Raw genomic sequence first — 12,824 nt, forward strand, 5'->3', positions numbered from 1 at the left:
CTCATTTGAACATTGTAAAAAGAATTATAAATGATAGAGAAAATTTTATGTTTTGTCTTATATATCTATAATTGAGGATATGTGGTCTTTCACATTTGCTGCTTCATTAATTTCTCCTTGGAAATTTCAAGTTGGATACTTTCATTCATTATATAAATGCATATATGAGTGTGTATATATGAGGTGCTGAAGATAGAACTGCCTAAGTCATGTTCTTGCTGTGGAGCAGTTCATAGTCTATTTAGGGAAAACTGATTAGGTAAATCACTTAATCACAAAACAAGATCACGGTTGCTATTACAGTAATATTAGCCAAGTACAGAAAACATAGGCTATAATTATTCTTGTGTGAAATTTCTCCCATAAAAATACTCTTTTGGAAATAAATGATTAAGTTTAGGCATTTAGATGTTTTTAAAAGGTATTTGGGTATCATTTTCCAATATTGATCCTTATCTCACTGCATAAATTACTAACATTAATAAACAATAAATTCTAATTGTTTAATTATCTGTATAAAACTTTAAGTCAATGAAAACCTATAAAAGTGATTTTTAATTGAATTTCCCTTGAAAAGTTTTTTTGAAATCATCTTCAGTATTGCTTTGAATAATAGTAATGCTAAAAAAAACCTGTATGATTTTTTTTGCTTGTTTATTTACATTTTAGATTTGAAAAATGTGTCAGTGCTAAGGAAGCTTTGGAGACTGATCTTTATAAACGGTTTATTCTGGTGCTGAATGAGAAGAAAGCGAAGATTAGAAACTTACATAAGTTGTTAAGTGAAGTTCAAGAACTAGAAAAGAACATTGAGCATGAAAGGTATTTTGAGTTTTCTGTTTTGAGATGGCAGATAAAGTAATTTAAATGGAATTTTTTCCCAAACTTAATGAAAGTTAGGTGCCATTTTTAGTAATGTGAGATCATTTGATAGTCTGGGGTTAGATATTGTGGCTGTTGGATGCAGTGGGCTGGAAAAGTCTCAAAATGTTCTCTCCATGTCTGCTCACTGTCATAACTACACTTAAATCTTAAAACTGACAGGTGGTTTATCTAAGTGTTATTTGTGTAATTCTTAGACATCATTAAAAACAATAAAAACTTTATCTTCTGTAAAACTGCAGAGTTGAATACACATTTGTAATATTGGTGTCTAAGGAGTGGTTACTTTTAGAATCAAGTGGTTCTGAGAGTGGATGCATCCTTGATTTTTAAGGAAGAATCACAGGTGACTTATAGCTGGTATGGTTTAGACAATTATAATTATTTTAGTCTGGTTTTTATTGTTTTACTACTTTATTTATCCACTTAATTATTTTAGTGGATCCAGGTTTGCATCTTTTGCCCGAATCCGAGAGAACACAAAGATTTACTAATGGCATCATGTGAAGAATATAACATTTGATGTCAAATGGTCCTCGTTCAGGTGCTGTCTGGCACTGATACCTGTTAGTACATGACTTTGGACAAGTCCTGTAAACTCTCTGTGCCTTACTTGGCATCTTCATAGTAAGAAGAAGAGTGCCTCTCTGAAAATTTGGGGACAATCAAAAGCAAGGCAGAACTGCTTTGAGATCAGTAAAATACTGAATATTCTGTGATCCTCAGAAAATAATCCAGAGGAATAGTATTTTGATAGATGAATAAGATGATAAGAAACTGATTGAAGAGTTGATTATAGTGAGCACTAAACCACATTTAAATTAAGTAGAAGGGAAACTTATTCTTAAGAGAGTTAACGTATAGTCTTTATAAAATGCTTTCATCTTAATCATGTATGTTTCAGTATGTGTTTGTTTAAAGTATTTTTCCAGGGATATTTTCTATAATTACTTACTGGTGAATTTGATACCTAGCCAGGGGTGAGCCAAAAATTTATAATTCTACCTTTCTCTGTTTCTAGGGAAACCACAACACATTCTGAAATGACTGCTGGCAGGGATGCAATCTATGATGAAAGCACTGATGAGGAGAGTGAAAACTTGCCTGATCGCTCTGCGTTAGCTCCAAGTAAGAGGAGTGCATTCATTTCCTTTGTTGGAGATCTCGCTTGGGCTTATTATTCTAAAGATAATAAACTGTAATGAAAAATGTTATGAAAAAGGTCTTTTCTACAAAAATTCTTCAGGGTTTTTAGTTTAGAACCTCAAGTACTTAATGTTAAAAATTATATTTATTATACAGTGCGGCAACTCATTAGCAATAAAACAAGCAAGCACACACACACACACACACATACCTGCCCAAGGCATGCTCTGTCCTTTTAAATAAGGGTACATGAGGAATAAGCAAGATATGTATGTGTTCATGCTAGTTCTATCTAGCTCAAAGTTGGTGGCCTTCAACATGTGAGATCTTACCCAGCTAGAGCTATGGATGGGCAAGGAGTGGGGTGATCTACAATGCTTCAGGTTGTCTTGAGGTTGAGCCTTCTTTCACTATTCAGTATAGGGATTTTAGCAGGGGGAGATGGGTGAGGGGGAACAGAAGGGGAAATGGCAGTTTGTATTAAAGTACCTGAGCCTTACTCAGTCCCTCAGATCTAAATCCATGAATAATATTTCTAAATATTTATAGATTTCCTAGATGCGAGAGTCCCTGAACTCATCTTACACTTATGTGATTCTGGCAGAAGCCTAGTGTTCTCAAAATAAATGTTTGATTCATTTATTTAGCAAATGTTTTCTGAGTGTCTCTTAGGTACCAGAAACTATTCTCTGTTGGAGAGCAAAAAACAAATGTATTTTTGTTTTCTTGCAGTTTATGCATTCTAGTCAGAGAAACAGACAATAACAAGATGAATAAATTGAATATAAGCTATATTAAATAGTGATAAATGCTGAAGAGAAAAATACACCAGGGAAAGATAATAGAAAATGTCAAGGTGGAAGTAGGATAAAGGTTATAATTTTAGCCAGGGCACCAGAAAAGGCCTTGGTGACACATCTCTCTGTGGGGTGAGCATGCTAAGCAGAAAAAAAGCAGTTAGTACAAAGACCCCTATGTGGGAGCTTTCATCAACTTTTTATTGATGTGTTTAAGCAATAGCATGGAGGGAGGTACGGGTACAGTAGGATGATAGAGATAGGGAGAATGGAGATATGAGGTCAGAGGTCAGAGAGAGGGCATATCATGTGTAGGGCCTTATAGGCTATTGTAAGGATTTCAAGGTTTGCTTTCAACTGCACTGGAAACTGTTGGAAGGTTTCGAACGTCAAGTGATGTGATCCTGACTTACAGTTTTAGCAGGATTAATCTGGCTGTTATGTTGAGAATAGAGTATACATAGTGTGGTAAGCGCAGAAGAAGACAGAGAGTGGAAAGCTGGTTCGACAAAGCATGAAGGACGTGAGCGGCTTAGACCAGAGTGACAGCAGTGAAGATGGTGAACACGGGGCAGATTCTAGATATGTCTAGAGGCAACATATTATTGTTGATGAAGTGGGTATCATACTGAGAGACAGGCATACACCAATCATGATAAGTGTTTTGGATTGAATACTGAAGGCATGCAGCTGACTACTGAATGATGAGAGTATGGAAGAGGAGGGTTAGGAACTCAGTTTTACAAAACTTAATTCTGAGATATTAAGTAGGAAGTTGGGTATACAAATTTGGAGTTAGGGAGAGGGCTTCCTGCTGAAGATGTTTAAGTAAAGAGGCATTTAAAGCTGGCTGAGCTATCAAGGGAGATAGAGAAGATAGAAAAGATCAAGGACTCTGCCCTTGTACACTTGAATGTATAGAGTGAGGAGACCAGCAAAGGCTGAGAGGGAGCAGCCAGGCAGGCGAACATGGTAGGACACACAGGTATTGCTGGGGATCTTAATAAAACATTTTCAGTGGTAGGAGGTTCCAAAAAGATGAGAGGAGAGAACTGGGAAGAAACAAGAAGCCTATGCAGCACTTTTTAGCAAGTTTTACTGTATAGAAGAAGAAACCTGGGAAGCTGCTTGAAGGGTACATGGGGCCAAGAGGGTTTTTTTTTTTCACCTTTGTCTTAGATGAGAGAAAGAACATCATGTTTGCATATTGATGGGAGTAAGTAAGGAAAGAGGGGGAATGTTGCTGAAATTGCTGGAATGCTGTTTCTCATAAGTGAAGATGGGGTCGAATGGACAAATGGCAGGATTTGGTTAGCTAGGAGCATGGGCACTTTCCATAAAGACAGGAAAGAAAATAGAATAAATGAACAAGACATAGGAAGTGATTATGTGATTGGGGTCATGGAAATTTCATGATATTGATTACATTAGTTGGTTGATTAATCTGATTCTAATTAGGTTTGAACTAGATCACACAATCACATACACTCTCACTTTTGCACAGCAGAGTTAACATTTGGAAGCAATGCTTGTTTTACATGAGTGACCCAATATAAAATGAAGTCATTCTTTAATAATCAAATGTAATTGAAATCTCCCTAAAAAGGGAATCAGTGCTCTTTCCAAAAATCTAAATGTTCAAAATTTTTATTAAATATAATGGTCTTTGATTTTGTTCCTTACTCAGAGTGTCTCACCAACCTTTGAAGTAGATGAAAATTATTGTTGAAAAGAAAATATATGGTTAAATAATAGGGGTCCTGTATGTGTTCTATTTTAGGCAAAGTATTCCTACAATTGTACTATTTTAAATCTGGCTAAATTTCTCTTCTCTTCAAAAATGTTTAGTTCATTGTACATTTTTTCTTTTACATGGCGTTATTTTCTTTAACTCAAATCTAGTTCACTACATACATGACATATAGGTCTCTGATTCTTTTATTTTTTTCTTTGCATTTAACTTGCTTTTGGCAGGTTTTGCTTTCAAGAATTAAGAACATTTTTATCCAAAATTTTAACTATCCTTTCCTTCTGCTTCAGTAAGAAATATTCGGGAAACTGAAGTTTGGAGGGGGGAAAAAAAAAGAACCTCAGATCTAAAATGCTTGGTATTGAATAAGAACTGGATTCCATACATCTGAGGAAAAACATTTTAAGTGTTAAACAACAGAGTAAGCTTCTTTATAGTTTACCAGATTCTATAATTCATTCTTTTTTTAAAAAATATAATTCATTCTTTTACAGAGACAAAATTATACTCTTAGTCTATGGGAAATATGTTTATATATTTAATCATAGCTTCGTCTTTTGGTATATTATATACTATTACTATGTATCTGGACCAGAGCAATGAAGGTTTCTTCCTGAACTTATTCTGCCATCTTGATAATGAATTACCTATTCTTATTGTATAAGTAAATATTTGAATTTATTTTAGGTAGTGGAGGTTCATGTGTGCTTTCCCTACGATAAGAACAAGAGGAAAAAACTAATGTGATTTAATACATTTATTCTTTCAATAAGTCATTTATTTAAATGGCTAAATGTTTAACTTGGTAGTCATTTCTATTATGTAAATGTGTGTTCATCATTAATTGTAAAAAAACCATCAAATTTCCTAATGACTCATTCCTGCATTATAATAATTTAGTGAGACCAGATCATTTAGTGATTTCACAGTATTCATTCAAGGAAAAGTTCTGCTTATTTTCATACATATATTCAGATGTACAATAAGGATATCGAAGTTTACAGGAAATAGGCAGGTAACTATTTTATGTATGGGCAATCTATTTTATTATTTTTTTTCTCCAAAGTTTTAAATTTCCCCCCATCATTAGAGTTGTTGAGGAAATAACTGATGACAGTACTCTAATAAACTATGTCATGTTCATATGTATTATACCATATATTATGAAAAACCTCTAAATTTGTTTAAAGTTGGTTAGCTAAAAGGAGATCTCCGAAGTATTCTGAGACTTGAACATCACAGTCTGTACGACCCACAACTACATTTTATACTTTTCTGTAAATAAATAAAACAAGATTTACTTTCTGTAGGTCTTAACTTCCATAATTTCTAGATAGGTAACAATGGTGTTACAGACTTAGTTAAGAAATAAATTGTTGGGGCGCCTGAGTGGCTCAGTCAATTAAACGTCTGCCTTTGGCTCAGGTCATGATCCCAGGGTCCTGGGATCGAGCCCCGCATCGGGCTCTCTGCTCAGCAGGGAGCCTGCTTCTCCCTCTCTGTCTCCCACTCCCCCTGCTTGTGTTCTGTTCCTTCTCTCGCTGTGTCTCTGTTAAATAAATAAAATCTTTAAAAAAGAAAGAAAGAAAGTAACTGTTACTGCATACTAAAGTCTTAGAGTTCATAGGTATTTAACTTTGTTTCAGATTAAGATTATGATAGATGAGCTGGTTGCCAAGGTCTCTGTTTATAGCTCAACCCCTGGATTATCGAGGAGGATGAATTACTTGCGCTCTCACCTAGTTTGTGTAACTCCTTGTGGCTCTAAGGATTTTCTGGTTTGTCTGGATTAGTCCTACCTCCAGTGTTGTTTTGTTTTTGTTTTTTGTTATGTTTTTTAATTGAATGGAAAGATAACCATGTTGGGTTTTTATAGATATAGTAAAACAACCTTTTCTACAGGAAATCTTCTGTTTCTTTGGATACAAATCAAGGTAACACCTGATGTCCATGTCTTTGGAGAAACTTCAGATTGAAGTAGGTCTCCTGAATAACAGAACCTCACCAAAATAAAAAGAGAGAGAAGTGTAATTAGTATAGCATCTGAGTGCCAAAATGTCTAGCAGTGCATCCATGGCCTTTTATTTGCCCCCAAAATATCTGCCATAGCCTAAAAATTAATTTATGGTTATGTAGTTTTTCATGTTTATAACCATTTTGATGTTGTAATACTAGTAGAATTGTATGTGAAAATAATTCTTAAATGGATATGAATATTCCAAGAATTTTAACCATTATTATAAAATATTTCTTAGTATTAGCATAATTCAGAATGTGGGTGAATATTTAGTACAAAGATTGGGCTTATTTCATTGAAATAGGATCTTCCCTGTGAAGCATTTTGAAAACTTATGCTTAATTGGTTCCTAATTAGCTTTTACAAGAGGAATTATTTTAATGTCTCCTTAATTATTTCAAATTATTTATTTTTAATTAAGATAATATTTTTATCTTATAACTTTATTAGTAGAAATTGTATTTCTCAAAATTAGAGACCAATTAAATTAGCCTTGCTAAAAGGTTAAATATGAAAAATACTTATTCTAAAATGTTTTATTCTTCTTCATTTTTAAAGTGCACAACCACTAAGAACAAATAAAAATAAGCTTTCTATCACTCATCTGCATAATTATTAGCCTGGGATTTAGCACATTAGTTTAATTAGTCTTGATTCTTTACCAACAGGAAGGCCCCTGTATTACTGCTATCAGTAATTTAGGCTTCTACTTAGTTGGTGGGCTTCCTGAAAGGAAGTGTGATTATAGAATAGCCTTTTAGAAAATAAATGAATGGCTATGTCAAAGAGTCGATGAATACTGATATAGTAGCTTTTAAAAATAGAACAGAATCCAAAATTTCTAAGTATCAAAGAGCTTGTTGCTTCAAACAGTGAATGTCTACTCACAGAAGGGGTAACAACATGTACTGCCAAAGAGATTAGTCAGAAATTCAACTTTAGAATTACAGATTATTCCCTTAATCTTATCCGGCTTGTTTATCATAGACTCATTTATTTACAAATTCTTAATAAAAAGCTTGATTTACTGAAACCTTTCACAAAAACCAGAAGAGCAATTTGAGTGTATTTCGTAGCAATTATACATAAGCAGCATTGCTCAGGAATGATACTATGTTCTTCAGAGATCTAGATCTCATACAGTTCTGGATCTTCTAATTCAAGCTTGTCATTTTACAGATGAAGAAACAGAGGCCTACAAAGTTTAAATATATTACTGCTGAAAGAATGAGACAGAAAGAATGAGAAAATACTTGCCTCCTATAGTAGTAAATCACAATTGCACATTTCTTTTTGAGATGTTTTTAAAAACTTTGGAAATTTGTTTACACTGAGGCGATTGCAATTAATGCAATAGGGTGATGAGAACACTTCCTGTGTTGAAGAGGAGAATCTATTTGTACATAAATTCTCCAGAAAGACAGGCAACATCCTCAGATTAAAAAACAAGACTTCATGATACATAGTTATGGAGGAAATTCCAGAATACACATCCATCTATATTCCTTCCTTCCTTCCTTCCTTCCTTCGTTCCTTCCTTCCTTTCTTCCTTAAGATTTATTCATTTGACAGACAGAGAGACAGCAAGAAAGGGAACACAATCAGGGGGAGTGGGAGAGGGAGAAGCAGGTTTCCTGCGCAGCAGAGAGCCTGTTGTGAGGCTCAAACCCAGAACCCTGGGATGATGACCCGAGCCAAAGGCAGACACTTAATGACTGAGCCACCTAGATGCCCCCAGAATATGCATATTTCTATTGAGGTTATTCCTTGTATATTTTTTCTATTTAGATATAATTGACATACAACATTGTGTAAGTTTAAGGTATACAATGTGTTGATTTGATGTAGTTGTATATTACAATATGATAACCACAGTAGCACTAGCTAACACCTCCACTGTATCACATATTTATCATTTCTTTTTTGTGGTGAGAACATTTAAGGTCTAGACTCTTTGCAACTTTGATGTTGTAATACAGTATTGTTGCCTATAATCACTAACTGGGCATTAGATCTTAAAGACTTATTTATCTACCTAGCTGCAAGTTTGTACCCTTAAGTATCTCCCCAATTCCCTTACCCTAGCCCCTATCAACTATTATTCTACTTTTTTTGTGTGTGAATTTGTAATTCATATAGTATTTATCTTTTTCTGTCTGACTTCTCTCACCCCCTCCATATTAATTGCTTCAGGTTTTGACTTAGTATTTATCTACATAAGAATCTCAAATATATGAAAGATTTGCAGTAATCTGTGATAATTTTTCTGTACTATACTATTAAAATAAAACTTTGATATGCCCTTTTAGGCAATTATTTCTATACCTATATATATATATTCTTGGAAAGACAGAAAGAAATTCTGTTAAGAATATTTATTTCTGCCTATGGATGAATGAGAAGGTTTGGTAATCTCCCCCCAAAATAACTATAAACTGACAAAAAAGAAACAAGCAAACATTGAGGTACTCTGCACTTGATCTTAGCCAGGAGGCCAAGAAGCAATTCACTGAAATGCTAAGGCAAGTAAGGAAGGCAAAGAACAATAGAAGAGGTATTTATCCTTGAAAAATTGCTGAAATTCCATTAAGAACTTGGAATCTGTGCACTTCTTGCCTAGAGCTGCCCTCATTGCTGTCCTGTGCACTTCTTCCTTGCCCTCTCCCACATTCCTTGAGTTTGTTCAGTATGGAAGTCCTGTCAGGACCTGGGAGGCTGTGAGGACTGGCAACTGTTAGGTCTGGGTCAAAAAAGGCTCACTCAGTGTGGAGAAAAATACCCACATTTGGCAATGTTGGTGAAAGTAACGTTCTTGGCTGCAGTGGCTAAGTGCATTGGACCAATCAATCTACCAACCTAAAGTCAGCCTGCTGTGTGGCTATAATGGTACTGTCTTGTTCCAAGCATCTAAGACTAGGATTTTACAGAGTATGGTGACTTCACCTAAGTATTCATCCACCTGCTGTTTCAATGGGTAATATGTTGTAAGAGAAAAATTATGTGATCACTTACTCATTTTTTTCTTTTCTTCATAGCTTCTCAGGGTCTTTAATATGCTAATGAAGATAGTAATGAAAGGTAGAATGTACTATGAAATGTTTCTCAAACTTACAAGACCTTAGGAACTTTGTCAATGGAAGTTATTATGCCGTGCACCCTATGTGAGAAATCCTGCTTTAAACCATTTCGATTCATATATAAATTAAGTGAAAAAAGGAGAAGACTCTAAAAAGAACAAATATTTTCCCCAATACAGTCTCTCCATGTCCATATTTTAAGAGGACATGTACTAAATAGGGGGAATGGATCATATAATCAAGGATATGTACTTAAAATATAGCATGAACCCATGTGAATATTAAACCTCAGAATGTGCAGTGAGTAACTTTCAGGATTCTGAAGATGGCTTAAAAATTATATTTTTGCCACTGTTGTAGTAAGAGTACTGATCTGAGAATGGACTTAGGACAAATGTTGACTGATAAAATTAATATTAACAGTTGACAGAAAATACTACTTAAATGTTATTTAATTTGATTTGTTCTAATCTCAAGTGCATTCTTAACCTCTGGTTCTTAAGTAGTTAACAAGGGGGTCTTTGAACCCTTTGGAGTTATATATAAAGTTTCATACATAGTATTCCATTGTGTATATATACCACATCTTCTTGATCCATTCATCTGTTGATGGACATCTAGGTTCTTTCCATAGTTTGGCTATTGTGGACATTGCTGCTATAAACATTCGGGTGCACGTGCCCCTTTGGATCACTACGTTTGTATCTTTAGGGTAAATACCCAGTAGTGCAATTGCTGGGTCATAGGGCAGTTCTATTTTCAACATTTTGAGGAACCTCCAGGCTTTTATCCAGAGTGGCTACACCAGCTTGCATTCCCACCAACAGTGTAGGAGGGTTCCCCTTTCTCCGCATCCTCGCCAGCATCTGTCATTTCCTGACTTGTTGATTTTAGCCATTCTGACTGTTGTGAGGTGATATCTCATTGTGGTTTTGATTTGTATTTCCCTGATGCCGAGTGATATGGAGCATAAATGCATGTATTAGTTTGTTGGGCTGGTATAACTCAGTATCACAAACTGGGTAGCTTACCCAACAGAAATATATTGTCCCACACTTCTGGAGGCTAGAAGTCCCAAGTCAAGATGTTAACAAGGTTGATTCTTTCTGAGGGCCAGGAGGGAAGGCTCTGTCCAGGCCTCTCTCCTTGACTTGTTGAAAGCCATCTTCTCCCTCTGTTTCGTCATATCACTGTCCCTTTCAGTGTTGCATCGAAATTTCCCTTTTTTGTAAGGACAGCAGTCCCACTGGGTAGGGCCCGTGCCTGTAACCTCAGTTGAATACCTTGGTGAATCCTCTGTTTGCCCATAAGAATTCCACATTCTTCAGCACCAGGGATTAGGACCCCAAAATGTCTTTTTGGGAGGGACACAGTTCATCTCATTACAAATGCACAAGTACACTTTTCTAGAGCAAGGTTCAAATTTTTATATATTTTTCAATAGGGAGTATATTCCAAAAATGATTCAGCATCATTGACCTTAGGAGAATGGTATTTAAACCAAGAAAAGATGGAATAAGACATGTTAAAAGGAAACTGCACCTTAGAACAAAAGAAGATGAGAAGAGGGGAAAATAACTTTCAGGCAGAAACTAAATCACCCTCTGTCAGTTCATTGGTTTGGGTTTTGTCAGGAGCTGCTCTGTACTGTTCAGTCAGTTAGGCACTAGTGATGTGAGACTGTTGAACACTGGAAATGTGACTTGTCCAAGTTGAACTGTACTTTTAAGTATAAACCAAACATTGGATTTTAAAAACTTAGTATGAAAAAAGAAGTAATGTGTCTCATTAATATATTTCTATATTAATTAAATCCTGAAATAATTATTTTTGGATGTATTGAGTTAAATATATTATTAATATTACCTTCATTTTCTTTTTTACTCATTTGCATGTGTTTAATAGGAAGTTTAAAATTCTACACATGATTCACATATTTCTATTTGATGTACTGATCTTGGTGTTCTAAAAGGTTCCATTTCAGGTTGATTTTATGATGCTATGATAGATGTGTATTACTGTGAAAATGAAATCAAATTGTACTACCAAGTTTTCATGAAGCTGTTAATGTAAAGCCGTGAGATCTTTAGGCGGGTGTAGATGACTATGGGTGTAATTGAGTATTTATGTCTAAGAAATACAAAAGGTTTTACACTTTTTAATTTATTTACTGTTTTTTGATTGGTTGTAGTAAAACAAACTTAAGAAAGCCTGAATCATCTTTGTTTTTTTTTTTAAAGATTTTATTTATTTATTTGACAGACAGAGATCACAAGTAGGCAGAGAGGCAGGCAGAGAGAGAGGAGGAAGCAGGCTCCCTGCTGAGCAGAGAGCCCGATGCGGGACTCCATCCCAGGACCCCGAGATCATGACCTGAGCCGAAGGCAGCGGCTTAACCCACTGAGCCACCCAGGCGCCCCCTGAATCATCTTTGTCATAGGAAAATGAGGCTAAACATTTTTATTGACCCCGTTTAACTGCAACCATGACCCAGTTGAGACAAAAGGTGGGATAATGCAGCAATAATCTCTAAATCAGCTGCATGTCTATAATGTAGTACAGAGGATTCTTGTCTCTTTGTGATTGTGACAGGGGTCTCCACCACAAATAGCACATCTGGTTCCTTGTACCAACTCATCAATATCATTTATAAGCCATACTTAAGATCAAAAGGATAGAGTTTACTAGTGATGAGGTTCTGGAATGTTGCCAGCCCACCAGCATTGGCATGATGCTTGCTGAAGCTTCACTCTGGAGGGTATGTGTGAAGGATGCATATAACCAGGCTCGCTGAGTAGAGTCCGAATATGTGGTGTCATGAAAGAGCACTGCTACAAGTGGGATGGGCAGAGGAAGGAATCAAAGCGAGACCCCGAGTGCCAGTTTCAAGCCTTGTGGTAAAACTCAGTGCATTGATAAATAGGTGCAAACACACATCTGTGACATTCAGCATTTTGTGGGGTAGTTGTAATTTGGGGGATGACTGAACAAAAAAAAGAACTTAGAGTACTGCTGTCTGTGACTTCACAAGCATAAAAGCACAATGACTAGCTGTATTAACAACAATACTGTTTTTTTTTTTTTAATGAATAACTTGGACTGTACAGAGATTGTAACTGTTGATTTAGGTCACATACTTTGTTTTTCCTTTGTTA

General features: G+C 35.4%; 1 protein-coding gene across 9 annotated transcripts in view; it reads left to right on the top strand.

The window, feature by feature from the left end:
* The window catches only part of XRCC4 (X-ray repair cross complementing 4), a 337,294-nt gene that overhangs the window by 109,680 nt on the left and 214,790 nt on the right, over positions 1–12,824 (top strand). For all 9 annotated transcript variants that reach the window (XR_009407544.1, XM_059418190.1, XM_059418187.1 and 6 more), the window contains 2 exons: positions 670–822; positions 1,904–2,010. Coding sequence is in view for 8 of the 9 variants with exons in the window: in XM_059418190.1 (XP_059274173.1) it covers positions 670–822; positions 1,904–2,010 (260 nt within the window). In the remaining variant the exon portion in view is untranslated. The remainder of the gene's footprint in view (positions 1–669; positions 823–1,903; positions 2,011–12,824) is intronic.

Source organism: Mustela nigripes, chromosome 12 (genome assembly GCF_022355385.1).
Source record: "Mustela nigripes isolate SB6536 chromosome 12, MUSNIG.SB6536, whole genome shotgun sequence".
NCBI lineage: Eukaryota > Metazoa > Chordata > Mammalia > Carnivora > Mustelidae > Mustela > Mustela nigripes.